Source organism: Caloenas nicobarica, chromosome 3 (assembly GCF_036013445.1).
Source record: "Caloenas nicobarica isolate bCalNic1 chromosome 3, bCalNic1.hap1, whole genome shotgun sequence".
In the NCBI taxonomy this organism is placed as follows: domain Eukaryota; kingdom Metazoa; phylum Chordata; class Aves; order Columbiformes; family Columbidae; genus Caloenas; species Caloenas nicobarica.
In genome coordinates this window covers 31,526,446-31,545,668 of record NC_088247.1, presented here as the reverse complement: position 1 = coordinate 31,545,668, position 19,223 = coordinate 31,526,446, and the positions used below count along the sequence as shown (strand labels likewise).

Here is a 19,223-nt window from a genome sequence, read left to right as displayed (position 1 = left end):
CTAAGTGGGAAACACAGCCTGACACCATTGCTAAGGCACTGGTAGGAGTTCGGCAGCATAACAGAGGAAGGATTTGCTTTTCCAAACTATGCCTGCTGCTACACTCTAGCTATTACAGCTCCACATACAATTGGCCGCCTTCTGATACAACACCCTGCTGCTCATGTTTAACCTGTTGCCCACCAAGACTACCAGGTGGTTTTTTTGCAAAGGTGCTTTCTAGACAGTCTGCACTGACACGCGGGGTTACTCAACCCCATCTGGAGGATTTGCATTTGCCCTTGAGAATCCTATCAACCCATTTCTCCAGTTTGCCTAGATCCCTCCACAGAGCATCTCTGTTCTCCAGGGTGTCTAACCACTCCGTGTAATTTGTTATCACTGAAAAACTGGCTGAGAAGGCACTCTGTCTCATCATGCAGGTTGTTCATCAAAACACTAAACAGTACGGACCCAGTATCAATCAGTCATCAGCTGCAAGTTGGACTCTGCACCACTGAGGACTTTTTGCAACCAGTTTTCCACTTAACTTATTCTCTACTTCTGCAGTCCACATCTCACTCAAACTATGTTGTTTCCCTTTGTATTTGTAATAGACCAGCACTACAGAGCCCAAATCTAACTGAAGCTTTTATGAGCTAAGATGACAAAACAGCCTGAAGCCTTGCTATCTCAGACCATCATTCTCTCAGGTCCCAAACAATTACATTTCTTTTACTCATTTTGTCACACAATACTCACACATCAATCACTGTTTGAGAAAAAATTCCCTTAATCACACCCCACTAGTTCAAAAAAGATAATTATGCAAAGTCTTGTTTGAGTCTAACAACAGATTAAAATAAACCAACAGAGCTACCTTGAGGAAGCTGGGTTTTAAGCAAGTGGCACAGAGTTGTAAGAAAATATAATGAAACAGCTGTATCACATAAGGATACTACTTAACTGTTCTTTAACTATACTACATACCTCTGTGACTTACAGCTACAGGGCAACTTTCAGAAGAAGCTTATCACCAACGTCACCACTTCAGTACAAGTACAACCTCGTTTTGAACAGCATGAGCAGCAGGGAGCTACACATACAGACAAGTCTCAAGTATTACAATGAAGTGTCTGCTCTGTGTCTGTCTCCTTGCTTGGAATAATAACGGTTCTCTAAAATCAAAGAAAATAATCAGTCTGCTTTAAAGGGTCAGTTAGGAGAATAATGCAGTTATAACAGTGAGTCTGCCACAGGACCCTTCAGGTAAATTTGATCTTGGGTGAAATACTATGAGAAATTTTGGCTGAGTTCTGCACTACTGGTTTAGATCAGCAGGGTGGTTTTGATGCACTTTCTCCAATGATCCCAGTGTGCTGCATGATGGTTCGGTTCACTGAGAGCTTTCCAGGTATATAGTCTGATGTCTCCTGAAGAAAGCTAAACCGCAGGCTCTGATCTACGTGTCATAAAATGCTCTTGAATCCCCAAGGACACATAAAGGTTTGACCCAATAACTGGTATGAACAACTTTAAAATACACTCAAAATGCAAAACATCTGGTCCAGAGGACGAGATTGAATCTAGTCTGAAGTAACCCTGGAACCACATAGATATAGGGACATCAACGCTGCTTCTAGTAATTAATTCCTAAAGTACCAAATTAATTGTTAGTGAAAACACAGTCATAAGTGCTTCTGGCAATAGTGTCACTAGAGATACAGATCCAAGAAAACATGTTACAGTTGGATGCAATAGCTGGCACATCTCTTCAAATAGTTATAAAACCAGGAAGAAATAATAATGGTTTTGATTGAATATTGGGATATGTGGACTCTACAGAAAGGGGCAGAGGGGCAAATGTGTCACAAATTGTGATTACTTGTAATAAACAACATTTTATTTTGCACAATTCAGAAGGTCATTATGCTTCTAACACCATGAGACAGGTAAGCTTAACTGGGTAGGCTTGAATACACACAATCCCAAAGAAACCCAGAATACAATCAATTCTGTATTTGACTTTTGGAGAGAGAAACCATGCTAAACACAGTGGTAGCTCAAAAACAGAAGGCTAACAATGAAACTAAAGATTTCCTTTTCTGCTGATTCAATCCACCATCCAAGAGCACCTCCGGCAATGTAAATATTACATCCCATCTCGAACAAATACAAAGACGTGTCCCTAGAAAAATACTAGAACGTACCCAACAGAAATGATTGCAATAGTCACATTAACCAGTTTTTCAAATTATTCTGGAAACTCCCTCTCCTTCCCAACACTGCTTTCTAAGGGAACACACCCAGAGTTAAAGGTTCAGCTTGAAACCAGAGAGGTAGTATCTACTCATGTCACTTTTCTCATTATGTCAGCATTTCACCTCTCTGAACCTGCCTGATGAATTTACTGCTTTTTAAAGAGTAAGCTAAAAAGAAACATGCCAAGTAGAGCACTGGTAATTATACCACTGTGCTTTGCTTCTCAACTACCTTTCCAAGGAACCATTTAAATTGTAAAGTTAAAACAACCAAAAGATTTTTTTCTTTTCAGGCTCTTCTCTATTATAGTAACATGCTGCCATATTCTACCCTCTCCTTCCCCACTGATTTCAGAGCTTAAAAAAGCCACAGTTCAACAGACCGTGCCTTTTTGTTTGAAGTAATTAGAATAGTCTCAGTGTTACCCTAAAACTCTTAAGCCTTCTTTAATCCTCCTCTTCCAATAAAGAGTGAAATTATTATTTTCCCTAAAAAAGGGACATAGTTTGTTGCATATACTTTGACTGCAAATGGTAGCAAGCACAACAGGTAATCACTTCTATCAGTACCAGCTTCAGGTCAAATTTAGAGAAAAGCTAGCTTTAATAAAATATAGATGAAAACCAACAGTAACATGGGAAGGATAGAGGCTAGCTAGCCAAGATGGTTTATAACAGTATTTTATGCCTCTTTCTCCTGAGCTCCTTCCCAATCCTACCTTTTTTTGTATCACTCTTTCCCAAAATATCCACCTCAGAGGGTTAATACAAAGTGGAAGAACTATATCCAACCCAAAGCAAGGAAACTTTCCCGTTACTTAACCTTTACCAACTCACCTTGTCAAAAAAAAAAAACCACCAACAACAAAAAAACCAACCCTACAAAAAAAAACCACTCTCACCTGCCTTGAATTATGTGAAGGTTAAAAACAAGAATGTACTTCCTTATTGCTGTTTCTAATGAAAGATATTCTACCACGGTTTGAAAAAAAGAACTATCATAAGTGAACGCTGATATATATTGTTCCTCACAGCCTCAACCAGATTTATCTAAAGCAAACATCTTAAGAACCACAACACTGAAATGTATTTTTACTGTAACCTGACGGACCATGTATCACAACACTAGATGACCGATAACCTTTAATAACTCAAAAATAAGCTACAAAGAATTATTTCCTATGTAGCCTCGAGAAAGGTGCACCTTAATCTAGGGACAATCAGGTAATATCAAATGAAGGAATGTGAAAAAGCCTTCTACAGAGACCAGGTAGAGCAAGAGGAGGTCAGGAGAGTCTAATGATGCAGTATGGAGTTTTCTGTAACTGTGGAGGCACAGCACGGTGTGAGGAGGAGAGAAGCTGGTGAAGTTCTCCACTGCCAAATTGATAAACTAATAAGTTAACTGGGGCAGCCACGTGTTTTTTTACAAGATTCAAGAGAACACTTGTATTTCAAACGAAAGGGATTACAGAAATAAGATATGAAAGGGTAAAGGCCTGGATAAGAATATAATCTACTTTCCAAATATACAGAGCTTCCCTCTCCTCCAATTAGACAAAAATATTTTATTATAACTTACATTTTAGGCCAAATTATTTGAGTATTTAATTTCAATTCCTAGAATATATATGCCTTTCCAATAAGAAATAAAATTTTTTCACATCACTATAAAAACAGTCAATAATACATGAAGCAACACTACGTGACAATACCCATTAAAGTCTTTCCAACATCAACCATCCACCACAGTAAAGTCTGAAAGAATGCACTACCTACCCTCTTTGAAACAAATCCACATTGAAGAACTTGTGGAGCTCCACGGAGAATTCTACCATAGCCTGAACTTCACTCATGTTTATGAGGATGAAGAAGTCAAAACTTGTCAGCACCTTAGTTACTGAAAACAAACAGAAAACAAACTTTTTAGAACACAAGCTGGCGATAATGTCTGTCTGGTCCTTAAAAAGGACAGCACTATACACGATTTTGCACAGCTTTCTTAAATATACAGGCCCTGGGGCAAAGAATATAGGTTGTACCAAATCCTGCCCACAATAACTTCTATCTTTGTTGTAAAGGAATCAATGTTATGAGAGAAGTATCACAGCACACCATCAGCATAATACAATCCCCGCACTTACTGATACCTCTGTACTGCAGCTCTGCTCTAGTACTTGGCTGAAGAGAGGGAAAAATACTGCCGACAAGGAGAAAAAGAACATGGTCTGCTTCCAGCCCTTGTCGAAGCAGAATGATGGTGCCGGCAGTAGTGCCACAACCCTGACACCAGGACAGGGAAAGCTGAATTACAGTGTAGCCAAACAGTGCAGAGAAAGTGCCTGACCAAGTCATTTAGGGCTTTAGATGAAGGGATTCTAGAGGTGAGGCAGGAGTTAAGGAGAGTAACATGCCTATTTTTAGTCAATCTTTGTTAGCTGTAAAGTGTTAATTCTCCCTGGTTTCTTCACAGCCACAGACTGGCACCTTCCAGCTAATTTACAACTGCCTGCTGATACTTAAATTAAAACCCTACAGACTTTACCGAGTTCTGCTGTTTTTCCTTCAACAATATCAACTGGATTAATCAAATAGACTACACATTCCACAAACACTTGTCTTCAAACTTCCCAGTTCCTGCAAGCACTGTCTGGTCCGAGGAATAAACAAATCAAAAACCTAAACCAGGCTATCTTTCATGCATATTAGACTATCATCTGGGTCTAATGCAGAAGCAATGAATATAAAAACGCTAGCTTGGCTGAAGCGTGAATGGATTATTGGATGTTTTTGTTTCTAAAATTTTGAACATGCATTTGGGTGTTTATGAAGCTGGCATTATGAATGAGACTGAAACAGTGTAGCTGACAAAAAAAAGAAAAAAAAGAAAAAAAGAAAAAAAACCTCATCCACACAGCAAGGATCAGTCACCTGAAAGCAAAGTTGCCCTTAGGGGCTACCTGTACCCTACCAACTAAATTACCTTGGCATTTGACTCAAGATAAGATTTACCTTTCTGTACTCCTTCTAGAGGAGCTTGGAAGGCTTCAAGCACCATAGCACAAGTCTAGATTTTTAACTATAAACAATAAGTTAATACTGACAGTCGTTTAACAGCACACACTTTATAGAAACAAAGAAACAGTATGTTACTGAAGTAACGGAACAGGGAAAGAGGAATTTTGCTTCTGAAGCTGAGTTACGACAATATGAGGAACTCAGATCAAGGGCCTCTACTGTAAGATCAAAACTACAGCATCTAGATGATGCAATTAACCCAGCTTGTGTAAAAATCCTGTGTTCATTCAAATTTCAATCAAGGGACTCCAACAGATTAATTGAATGATGCCACAAGTTTTGCTACAGTATGCAGTGCTAGGACTGTCACCGATAACCTACAGGGCTTTGCAATAAATCCCTCTTCCAGTGCTTTTTCTATAGGATTGTGTAAGGATGCCCTCGTCTTTAAAGCTAGATTCAAGAAGTTCTGCACTCTAATTCTTTGAGGTTACCATACTGCATTATCACACGTGCATCACCCACCAAGATGCAAGCACACCTTCTGCAAACGAACCTGGCCTGACACTGATTCAGAGATTCTAGGTCTGCTATGACCCTTGACCACTGGGCAACAAACCTTGAGCGCTGTGCACTAAATCTGTGACAAAACCATCCAACACCTCAGAAAGGAACCCATGTTAAAACACCCAGGAGAAAGAAAAAGGATTTAAACAGACAAAGGATGCCATAGGGCAGTCTCATGCAGCTTGTATTTTGATGAAACTCAATTTTTAAGCTAGGAAGGTATCACACACCTCTGACTGCCCAGCTCAGTGAGTGGTTCTATGTCCCTCAAAAGTTTGCCTCCACTAAGAGAAGAGAAAACTGTTCCTGCAGGAGTTGTTGGGCCAAGCAGCCACTCCCAAATGCTTCAGGGTCCCTCAGGTCCTCAGGAGGAAAACTCAGAACAATCCAGAACTAGTCCAATTAGACAAGTTCAAAGGTCCATTTTATAAATGACTTAATTCAACAAAAAAAGTCCAAAGAGCTATCCAGCAGACCTGTGGTATTTCTATTGTGTGTAACACGGCTCCAGCTGGGGTAACTCCCCTGCTCCGTGGAGCTGACTGAGCGTCCTCAACCAGCCCACTACAAATTGCCTGGGCTTGCAACCCCTGTGGACTGAACACACGGGCCCAGCAACCACAGGCCTGCGCAACACAGCGCCACAAGTTTTAATCCAGTAACACAGCCCTCGCCCAATTACCAACATTTGGAAAAGCAGCACCCATGCCTTGCACCAGTATCAACTGCTAAACCAGTGAGAAATATTGAGCCACAGTTCACAAAGCGATGCATCCAGAATGCGCTGCTGCCTGCCACGGCAGGGACTGCAGCCTGTCAGACGACCTTTGAGAACGGCTTTTTCTTTGCCAAGAATCAGCTTGTTCCATGAGCACCTTAACCTGGGTGAGGGGGAGCATTCACTGCCCTGGGCTGGCATAAACCAAATCACTACTTTTCTGTCGAAGTTTTTCATATTAATGCAAAGGAAAACTGTGTTCTTTCAACTATATATTAGAAAGTGTTACACAGCGATTAAATGTTTTAAAGAAGAAACTCAAACTTGGACAATGTCTTTATTTTTTGGTATGCTAATCATACAAAAGCCAACCAAAAAAAAAAGTTAAACTTATGTAGATTTATTTGTATAGATTCCATTAAAATTTTCAGCTAAACTTCACTAACTTCAATGACATTAAACGTCCAGAACTCATTTTAATACTTAATAAGTTTATTGTTGTATTTTAAAGCATATAATTAGCATTCAGAAACTGAGCTACTGAACCGCATGTTTCTTCTGTTTGCCTGTAAGAAGTAAAACAATTCTTCAGTAGGAGCTCCTTCCATATGAGCAAAAGAGGTTAATGCCGCATATAAACACGTATTCAATATTCAAAAATATTTAAGCACTGAGACTGAACATCTCCAATAGTTAAAATGTTAGTTAAAACCACTTAATCCTATACTGAGGGCCAAAACTTTACTTTCCTTCACACTTCCGGACATTTGTTTATTTTCTTAAGCTGGAAAATCTCCTTCATAACCTGGCCAGTCCATGCTGTCCCCACGCTACCCCACCATTTCTTCAGTTATCCAAACTAATCTTTTCAGAGGCCGTGATACAAAATGGATCACAGGATATCAGATTTTAAAAGACCATCAGAAGGAAAAAATGTTTCTTGATTCTGTTTTTTTCTAAACTGATCATTTTAGTGACAGCAGCTGCATCAGAGCACCTGAGAGTGCAATGAAAAGACAGATGGAGGTTGTACAGAAACCTCCCAAACCAGCTTTGTTCTCAGAGAAATGCTTGTGTAACAGTGCCATTAATCTAGCTACTTGTACTGGGAATTGCAAGACAATGCTAAGAAACAAAACCACAGTACATTCAAGGAATGTCTTACCTCCACTGGTAAATACTCCATTTTAGTATGTTAATTAACCCGTCTTCCAGTTCTTCGCTATTGCTGCCAAAAACATACTGCTTGAACTAAAAGACAAACAAACAAAAGAAGTTTTACTTAGAGCAATCTCTAGAACTTTTCAGTACTTGTGTTTTTTAGTCTCTTTTCCCATGTCCTAATAACAGCCCCAGCATGTCCTCTCCAAGAGTGTTCCATGTACCTCCCATCAGCATTCTCGAATCTGCCCTCCATTCCTGCACTGCAGTTTTCAGCTTTCTCCAATTGTAGCAGTCTGACGTGTATTTTTCCAAAATAAGGTAAAACCCGAAAATTTCTCATGAAGCCCATGATCTGGCAAAGCTGCTGTTGCCATGTTCAGCCAAACTATCCTTGTGAAGACCAAGGAACTCTAAAATCCAGCTCCCAGAGGACTTCAGTACGCGCCCAGCCACCCCAATCTCCAGAGAGACTCTCAGCTCACCAGCAGCAACATAGCGATGAGGAGGTGGGAGGATATTCTGGCCTGAGTCATCAAATACAGCTCATGCCCCCCACACAGTCCTACACAGCCACCAGGGAGGAGACAACTTACAAGAATAGGGCCGATTAAATTCTCCTGGTAAATCTCATGTCCCTTCTCCTCAGGAGTCAAAATTCAGGGGACAAGGGGGAGAACCCTAAGCCCAAGAACCCATCTTCTTAGAGCAAACAGTATAGGTGGGTCAATGCCACCTTATATTCTGAAACTCTTCTTGAAGTTCCTGCTAAACCACTGTCTTAAAACTGTTAAGAATCAGTCTCTCTTCCCTGTGTTCTTAAACCATCAGGGTATTTTAAAAAATACCCTAAACAATAAGCAAAGTCTCCCTTTTATGCGATGACCTTTAGATTTCAGACACAAAGAGAAGAGAATGGTTAGTTATCCCTTCGTAGAGGAACTTTACATCCTTTCTGTAGGTATGTTTCACAGAAATACAAACACAAAATCTATCACAGCTTGTGCAGGCAAGACACGAAACTAAACTGGTTTTGCCTTAGCTTCAGAGAGAAGAGAGAAATTAGAGCATAAAAAAGATCTGGAATTTTTAAAAAGAGAAAGCACTTGTGCATGTCATGTGTGATATTACATCTTTGATACCACATATTATCAATAGTGCACTGGTCAAATCTTGATATCATAGCATCACATCAAGATAGCACTGACATTCTATTTGTTTAACGATGCAATAAAGCCTGTGTCACACCAGTCCTCTTTTAAAAAGGACTAAGTTCTTTTTTAAAAGAAAGAGAGAGAAAACACACAAAATTATTAGTTGAACTTCTAGCCTTATATTTAGTATTTTATATTCAGTGAAAGTCAAAAGCAAAAATACAGAATCCTACAAATAAAAATACAGCAAAATGTTTATTTGCTTCCAGTTTTCTTCTAGCTGCTTATTTAACACAGATAATTTTTTTCTTCTGATTTGCTGTAGGAGCTTTGTATACCTCCATCTCTGACCTTTTTTTCCTCATCCTCTTCTCCTTGATGCTCAGAGAACCAGCACCTGCCAACACAAATTCAGCCACCATCTCCATGCCAATGAGTCACAGGTTTGTCCCCCACCTGAGAACTGTCTTCAATTCCAATTTTAGCTGTTTCTTGGACACAGCCTTCAGCTGAAACTCAATGTGGCGAAAACGGAGTTCTTGAATTGACCTGCACGGCTATTCCTAATGCCTGCTTTCTGAGCGTGCACAATAGCACAATCTGACTGTAAACCTAGACAGTATTTTCCATTTCATTTTCTCTGGGTTCTCATAGACTTTGGCAAGACCACGCATAAGACTAGCCAAATTTTTCTGCATGTGACTAGAAATATGTCTCATCTCTCCATACAGCCAAAACTCATCCAAGCTAATATCCTCTTTTAATTACCGTTGAGTCTGAAAAAGCATAATTCACTGCATGTATTAGTTCAGCATGGTGCTGCAAAGAACCAGCCTGTTATTTTGATCATTTCACCTCTCTCTCTCTGCATCCCCTGCTGAGAGAGCCTGGACTACTGCATCAAGCAGAACCCTCCTGTCTGCCTTTGAAATGCTTTTGCAGCTGTGCCATGCTCACTATCACAGTGTTCTGGCTGAAGACTAGAATTTCCTAGCACTACAAATAAACCATGTCTCTCCATAATTAAAAATGTGAAGGGGTAGAAAAGAAATGCTAATTTGATGTAGGATTGCATAACCATCATGTTGTAAAACAAGGAAACAAACAGAACCCTTAAGTGGAGGTATTTAGGACACCTTATTCGATTCATTATCCTAATTTTAAAAAAGCAACATGACCACCTCTAAGAAAAAGACAAGAAAATAGATTGCTTTATATCAGCAATTATTCATTAAATTATTTTTAAAGCTTCACAGTTATAATTATATGAAATAACCACAGTTACTTAAATATAGTTATAAACAATGACCTAATTTCATGGGCTCAAGACGAAACTCAACTATTACAATTTTCTTCTTACCTCGTTCTCTAAGCCCACATTACTTCCCAAACAGCCATTACAAGGTTTGATTCACGATTTCTAATAAAGCTAATGCAAGATATCTATGACATTTTAATGGGCTAGATAAACAACCACCTTAATCAAGCATTAAAATTCAAATTTTCCTACTTTTTGCTTTAAATTTAGCACAAATATCTTGTCCTCTAAGCAGCACACTGATAAAAACAACATACTCACTACTTTGAGCTGACAACTTGATTATTCCCACTGAGCATGGAAATCATTAATATGTTGCATTTTCTTTTCTTCTCCCCTATTAATAGACCACGTATGTGATACAATAATTCATCATGAACATTAGGCTTATTCCCTTCTACCCCAGCATTGGTCTTTGTCAGTCTGACAAATGACATGTTACTTCTAAGCTTCCTCATTAAAAAGTTTAACATGAACAGTTCTGTGAGTAGCACCATTAAAGACTTGCTTTCCTGTCGCTGTGCCTTTCTCCTTCCACTACAATAAGCCCCTACCTTTTATGGCCCCTTAAAAAGATCGCACATCCCACAGGTACGATGAAGCTATAACAACAGCAACCGGCCAGCTGCTGCAAAACTGACCCCATGCTAGCTGGCTTCTGTATTTTTCCTCCCAGTAAGGGCATTAACTTTAGTGTCTTCTCTCTTCAGCCGCCAATTCACTAAACAAAAACTTCATCATCTTTGCAAGCCCTTCTCCTCTTCCACATTAGCCCGAATTGAGCAATGATTTCAACACTTATTTGCAAAGAAAGAGGAAACAAAACATGAGCAAACCAAACTGAATGTTTTATTTACCTTTTACAAAGAGTTCCCTAAAAAAAAAAAAGCAACCCACATTTTAAAAGTTATGGTTAAAAGGGTATGAAATAACTGGCATAAATGTGACTGCCTTTGAGTCAGCATCGGCAAAATGCAGCATTTTGACGGAAAGTAGCAGTGGTTCAGGGTATGTGCCACCACATCACGCCAGCTCTTTGTCCCACTTTGGTCCCACGTACCAGCTGAGAAAAATGAGCCAAATACTACTAGTCGCTCATGCTAACAACCAAGAAGAGTGGACAGTGTAAATGAGCAGTCAGGCTGTCCTTTCACCATCAAGCCACCTTAATTGTGACCAAAGTAAAGATAAATACCTCTCAGTAAAGCAGAAGTAATAGATCTAGAAATATATCTATAAATGAATTAATTACTTATTTTTCTTATCACTTTCGATTAATGCAATCGATCTTTTCCTAACAATCTATTCAGAAGAGCAATAGAGGGGAAAAAGAAAAATTAAGTGCTTGCTCTGAATACTTCATTAAAAGTTTTCTGGAACTTTACATAAAAAGCATATAATGATCTTACAGTAAACTAAATATATATATATATATGTATATATATAAATTGCAAGACGTAGTATTCTGGCTTAAAGAACAAATTGCATAGCTTAATACACTCACCTCATAATCTCAAGAATTTATGAAGGATGCACCAGGTAAGAATTAATAAAGTAGGAGATGGAACCTTACTAAAATAATTTGACTCTGCCCAACTGAAAAGGTTCTTCATAAAATATTAAGGGTCTATTTTAGGGTACTTAAAACATACTTCATTTTCCTACTTATAAAAAGGAAGAAAGAGATATCGCTTTGAATTCAATGTCTCAAGCAATGCCATTAAAAGTAACTCTCACAGGGATGGATGAATTTGGCGTTAAAACGTCTGCAATGACTGTTAATGTCATCACTCTGCCATATTTTATGAATCAGAAGAGTGTCCAAAAGAAAGCTGTTGCAACTTCTCTTCCACCCCAAGCAAACATTGTCAAAAAAATAAAGCTTTTATTTCAAAAGAAATGAAAAATTAATCTAACTGTACATGCCCAGTAAACTATTTTTCATAAGTAGTAATTCCACATTATTGTCCTCTGCAAATAAAACAGAGCACAATTTACAGAGTTGAGTCATTGTTCCAATATCTGCTCTGAGGTCATGGCTTGACAAGACAGTAAATACAGTTTAGATTTGATAGGTTGATTTTGTACTGGAAGGCTTTATGCCAAGCAGTTACTGTTTTTCCTCCCACAGTAGGCACTAAGCGCAAATGATATATCGTGTACTCTTATTAACTTAAGAAATGTGATAGTTCGCCTGACTGATCAAAGTTACATTAGGAGATAATCCGATAGTAAATCTGACCCAGGATCAGTGGTCACAAAACCACTTGCTTGGTAGTTTCTACACTACTGTCATCTGTGGGGATAGCCTGGGTGGGCCAACATGGAAAAACAGTGACTCCACTAGGACTTTAATACAGATATAAGTTATTTTAGAAACACATGGGAGTACTGTATTGAAGCCTATTTTATTTTTCAACACCTAATGTTGATTTCACTTTTTTCCCTTGTGGTTTGTCTTTCAGTTTCCTACCACTTTAACAAAACAAATTGAGACAAGCATTATAGCACATAAATTCAGGTTAAAAGTTTGATTCTTCCATTTTCAATGCAAAAAATCCCAAAACCTAGAAACTCTGGAAACATAAAACATTGTTTTCATCTTCTCAGAATTTCTGTCCACTGCCTTCATTCAATACCTGCTAAAGAACTGTCATAGATTCTTATTTTGATCTTCCTTTGTTAATGATTTTCTGATCATAGGTCTTCTAACATCTTCCCCACAACATTTCTGTTACACAAAACATGCATTAATTTTATAGTCAAAGTCATATTATTCTAGTACAAAGTGCAATTTAATTATGGTTGTATGATAAGTGTAAAGTTGAAGGATAATTAAGCAGACTGCCATTGCAAGCAACTACCTAATATGGTCATGGGAAAGCACTGCAGAATATGCATTAAAGCTTTCCAAAAACATACTGTAGCAAACAATCACCTACATGTCACTTTAGTGTAAGACTTCTCACTGCTTGTATATCTTCATACTGACCAGGTGAGGAAGAGCCATACCTCTGTGACCTCAGGTGGCACCTCCAACAAGTTATTTCCTGCTCTCCTCCAAATCTAAGAGCACTAAGTCGAAACATCTAACATTGTAAGTTTACTTAGCTATTACCCAACCAGCCAAGAGCTGGATTCTAATGCTCTATCCTTGATATCCCCTAGTCTCTTTTCTACCAGCAAGGCCTAGAGAAAACCAAATCTGACTCAACAGCTACTAGCAAAAAAAACCAAACCAAAAAAACACACACCACAACACCAACCCCCTCCCAAACAACAAAACAAACAAACGAACTCCACCAAAATAAAATTAAATCACTCCCTGTTTCCCTTTATCTTCTTTAGAAGAGAAGGGGCTAAACACGGTATGTACAGTACCATGTGTGCTTTTTGATTGACAAACACTCACCAAAACAAGTTTCTGAAGAAACAAGTGTCAAGTAAAGAAGACAGTTATCAGCAGATATGGGCAACTGTGGTGGCAGCTTTAACAAACCAAGCAGAGCTCAGCATATATGCTATAGGAAGAATGGATGTCAGTAAGCACCACAAGAAAATAGCACATTACGTATTATCAGCAGCAAAGTCTTTATAGGATTTCCCTCTGATACTCTCAGAGACTTGCTCCCATCCTCACAAACAGCCATCTCTGCAACTGTGCTGGCAGTTGTGGAGGGCGAAAAACCCACCACCACCAAAACAAACCTTGACAGGTACTTTGGAGGTTACTTCGTAAGTTTTGGTTCTTTTTTTATTTAAACTGCAATATTTCCCTAAGTTAAATACAGCATGGCTCCATGAACAGCTGCATGGATACCTCTGAAAGAGTATGCCAATATTAACATCTAACCCTGAAGAAGTGAGCAAGGGCACAGCAAGAATTTAATCCAACTTTCCTGTGAAACTGCACGAAGTCTTCCACATCAGCAACAGCTTCAGGAGTTTCTGCCCCAGGTGCTCTTTCCTATCTTCACAGCATCAGTACATCGCCCCCGCAACACTGCCAACACAGTGCTCGTGGGACAGCATTTTAAAATGTATTAGTTACTATCTTAGAATAATCTATTTTTGCAGGGCTTGATCAGATCACTTCCTTATCCTGCTTCAAAGCACAGCTCCACAAATAGCAGCGCCATTGCAGGGATGGGGAAGGGAAGGCGAGCGGCAGCCCAACACGGGGGTGCTTGGCTGGCTGTCCTCTCAGCACGCCCCTCTCCTTAAGCCGCAGCCCCGGTGCAGCAAAACAGAGAGGTTTAAGTGACAGGGTGAGAGCAACTACCCCCTCTCACAGCCATTCCTGAGGTAAAATACCCTCCGTTCCTCCCTTGCATTCACTTTGAAAGCTGAAAGAGGAAGGAGACAGCACTCCTCCCCCTCCAGGCCCCAGAGCCCAAGTGCCAGCCCAGTCCAACCTCTCCCCTGCTCGGCATGGCATGTCCTACTCCTCTTCACAGTTCTAGCTTCCCAAGGAGGCAACCATCCACTTGGGAACCCTCCCCGGCAACCCAAACCAGCGACATTTCTTTCCCAAAGGAGGTACGGGAGGCTGGAAAGCCGAGTGGCTTCCAGCAGCTCTTTGCCCCAACAGGCCCAGAAACATGCTCTGCTCTCAGAGTTACCGTCCGACAGATCCGGCATCAGGGGACAGGATCGATTTTTGCTGAAGAAGGGCTCTTCCACTCCCTGTCATGGGGGCAAAGTGAGAGACAGGGCCACCCTGGCCACCACAGCCCGCTCCACCGCTGCGCCCAGCCGAGCTCCGCAGGCTGCAGCCCTCACAGCGCTGGCCTTGCTTCCCCCTCACCACAGCACCAAAATAAAAGCTACTTAAGGAGTCCCTATTAAACAGACAAATATAGCAACCTTATCAAATTCAAAGTTTGCTTTTGTTTATTTTGTGGCTTGAAGGCTTTACGCCCCTCTTGCTTCCCCCTCCCCATGTGGCATTTAACTGGCAGAACAACACTGACGCGTGAGAAGCTGCTAGAAAAAAAATGACACAAACTTAAAATGGCACAGCTCTGTTTCTGAAATAACACATTCAAAATAAAACAAGTCTAATGATCACCTTCAGTAGCTTCAACGGGTAGACTTGAAGGGTGACATCAAAACAAAGCAGTAAACTGATTTTTTAATTAGCTTGAACCATCACCAATGCTATTTAAACAATTTTTGACAATGTTTTATATGGAACAGGTTTTGTTCACTCTTTTTCTCCTACAATTTACTTGTCATATTTAGTCAGAAACTCTTGTACTAACGTTTCGTAATCGTTAAATCCCTTACATGCTGCTTTCAAATTTGCTACAACTAGAACAAGCAAAGACATCTATTAAATACAACACAACACATCCAGGGGGAAAAGGCCCAACAACCAGGAACCACAGTCATCAGAGGCTTTCCCTACCCTGCAAATAGCTAGTTTGTTTTCAAACAAGTCTTTGTTCCCTCCTGTCCTACCTGAGAAGGACAAACCGACAGCTGACCATACTGATCAGCTATGAAAATTTATCTTTCCATCTAAACTCTACCAGCTTTTACACCTTTCACAAGTCAAAAGGTGGGATAAATCTATTAGAGCTTCTAGTCATCAACCCAAATCCAGGCCAAACATCTGCAGCACTAGCTGGCATTCAAATTAATTTCAGAGGCACACAACGTACTTTCCACAGGAGAGGTCATATCTTAAGAACTCGCAAAGTAAAATTAGCAGCAGGTAAAACCCGACGGCTCAGAGCTTCTGCCCCAGCAGCAAGGGCTTTCGTTAGAAAAAGCACTCCAGCCTGACAGAATGGCCACAAACTTGGAGATCTAAGTCTTGACCTCCACCTTTACGTCTTGTACTGACCTCAACCTTTAGAAGTTTTTTTTTCCTTTATGCTGTTTTACATGTAAAGCAGAAAAATATATGTTTTCTACTATCAATGCCTCATTGTTGTGGCAATTCAAATATCCTCAATACCTTGGCAGATTTTGATCTGAAATATTTCACTGAGGTGAGGGGTTTAGGGTCAGAGGTGCATGAAACCATAGGCCCTAGAATTATCTGATGGCTGGTAGTTTGCCCAGAAAATATTTTTTAAAATATATATATGCATTTATAGAAAGCTAGATGGGCCACATATAAATAGGCAGGCAAACAATATACACCATAGTTTAAAAGTACCAGATATGCAAATATCTCTACTACTAAAAGGCAGCAGCATTAATTACACTATTTAGATTCAATTTTTTTACATGGAAACATATAATCATTATGCAGAAAAATTATCAAGTGACAATTGAACTGACAGCCTGGGAAGAAAGTACAGTTTCTTTGAATAATACTTCTTAAACCTTCAGAAGAGCAAACACTATTACATTTCTCTTGTAAGTTTAAATAGAAAGAAGACAAAAGATATGCTGCAAGCCATTCTGATACCAAAATTTAAAGGGAAACCTTCCTTATTAACTTTTGAAAATCATCTAAAGCATAAAGAGAATTCAGTTTATTTTATAGCTGGAAAGTGTTGTAAGCTTATCTAACTTGATATCCTGTATGCAACAGGTAAAGAATGATCTATGTAATGATCAGTAACAGGGACAGATTCATGAGGTTACGACACGTGAATGAGGTTGTGATTACAGTAAGCAGAACTAGATCTGAAGAACAAGCCGGTCCATTATTTCAAAATGTCAGAAATCAAGCATAAGGCTTCCTGCACAACTGATGTATGCTGTAGATTTTTTTTACCTTAATTCTAATATTTTGGAGGTGTTGTATGTGTAAGTTTATGATTTATTTTACAAATGAGATTCAGCAAATTATATGCATACATACATATGTATGTATACATGTATAATTATATAGTAGTAGAGGTAACACACTTAGAACTATTCACCTGAAAATCAAAAATAGTAAAAACTATATGTTTTAAATTTTCCTGATACAAGCCATGTAATTCAGAAATGAGGAAATTTAAGATTTGTTTTTAGTAAGAAATATTGATAAGGGAGACTTCATATCTTGTTCCGAACAAAAATGCTTGCAAAGTTCAAGATTCTTAGCACTGAAAACATGCCCGATTCCAAAACCTCTAAAGAAAATCCATTTAAAAAAAGAAGACAGCACTAAAACCATCTAAGGAAAAAACAGAACTGATGTCGTTTCAACCTGCTTTAGCAATTTCAACTTTTGTTCTGCTCGTGAGTTGAGCTCTGCAAGGTTTCATTCTGTTCCCTATTTCTCTGCCTGTTCTTTCCAAGAACAGTGCTGTCACTGATTTCCTGCTTGAAGTAAACACAATTTGCTCACCTGACTTCTCCCTGACCTCAAACTATGGAAAACTTATTTCCTTCCTTTCAGATTTTTTTTCTTGTATGTTCTTTGTTGTGTACTCTTGTTACCATAAACGTTCCATGTATTGTTCTTCGAGGAAGACAATTTGTACAAATTTATTCTACAAATATCAGTGACACTGCATTACCAACATACCAACAGCTTTTGCCAGAAATGAATGCATAAATATTTAACTGCTATATTCATATTTCTACAGTGACGTAGTTTTCTATATACAATACTTCATGAGATGTATCCCATGAATGAACGTGATCAAAACGTGCTTAGTAAAATGCTAGAGTAGGCCAAAATCAGCAGATGCTTAACAAACATAAAAGCACGTGTCTTGCCACACTGAAAACATACGGTACATGAACGTCAACAGAATGTTAAGGACATATTTTACTGTTTTGCCTAGCTGTGGCAGAAAAACACAGAAATAGCGTTTATTCAAAAACATAGTCTGATTGCAGCAAGCTCACAGGGACAAGAAAAAAGTGGCTTTTGAGCAGATTTAACCAATTAAACCCAGTCTCTTGCTCCTGATTTAAAACAGTAAGATTGTGACTTGAAGGTTCATGTATGGGATCCTATATCCTACATATAAAAAAGCCTGTGAAGGCTGCTATATAAACAAACTTTTCATTAAAAAAAAAAAAAAAGTCACATTTTCCAAGCTTTTTCACTAGGAGGGAAAATGAATGCAAGGCTAAATAATTCATAATTCAAGAAACCGCAAGTTATGGTCATAGTTTAACTAAAAGAGAAACTGAACGTGCTGGTACTTCACACGAATACCTATTTTGGCTACAGGCTCTCGGAGCCAATGGCCTGTCAGAGGTACCTGACATACAACAGCAGGCTGGCAAAACAAACACCCATCAAGAGCGATTGCCGGTCCATGCGCAGATGCTACTTGTCTGTTGTGTCATGAAAACAATTAAACCAGTAGTGAGACTGTATTTTTTTCCATGTGGAGAAAAAGGAGAGGGGGCAGAAAGCCACACAACAAAAACGCAACTCTTCCACCTTGGTGAACAGGAGGCTATATTCTGCCAAGCCTACCCCATAGTCTGCAGGGACTGGAGGCTGAAAAAGAGCAAAAGGATTTCAAGACAGAAGACACAAAAAAGAAGATGAATCATTCACCAAGCAAGGATGAGAAGCACCAGTCTATGTCAATAACAACTTCAAACACTAAAACAAAGTCAACAGTAACAAGAATTCACAACCACTTATTATAATCCTCACATTGAGGTTCACCTTTGGTACCAGTTTAACTTTCACGTTTGTTCATGACAGCGTCCGGGAGAAGAGAGACATACAGGCACCAGTACTCTCAGCACGACACTAATAACCATTTTGGTACCTGCCTCCCAGGTTGGTGTAGACATCTAGGTTCTCTTCAAAGAAACAAAATAACATTACAAGAGTCAGAGCTCAGACAGGGCTCCCATATCTTCACCTGCAGTAGTTCAAGCCCTCACCACTCACAGTAATCTGCTTTGCCTTTCTGCCAGAATTTGCTTTCCTATCCACCTCCACAGCCAGCCAGATGGCTGTGACATACGTGGCCCATCCTAATCACTTCCAGCACCCTCAAGGAGAGGCTCACACCAAAACGTAAGACCGTAACCTGGTAAGAGGGAGATACTGACGGAGACATCCTGCCACAGAGTGTTCACATCTTAAAAGCACAACAATCAAGTTCACCAGAACTTGTCAG

The 19,223-nt window shown here is 39.4% G+C and overlaps 1 protein-coding gene across 4 annotated transcripts in view; it reads right to left on the bottom strand.

Annotated features, from left to right (window-relative positions):
- Window positions 1-19,223, bottom strand: part of FAM135A (family with sequence similarity 135 member A) — a 90,385-nt gene that overhangs the window by 68,403 nt on the left and 2,759 nt on the right. For 3 of the 4 annotated variants that reach the window (XM_065631097.1, XM_065631099.1, XM_065631100.1), the window contains exon 2: window positions 4,020-4,140. In XM_065631097.1, coding sequence (XP_065487169.1) covers window positions 4,020-4,140 — 121 coding nt within the window. Of the gene's footprint in view, window positions 1-4,019; window positions 4,141-7,708; window positions 7,795-19,223 lie in introns of all 4 variants that reach the window. The other variant, XM_065631101.1, reaches the window with a different exon arrangement.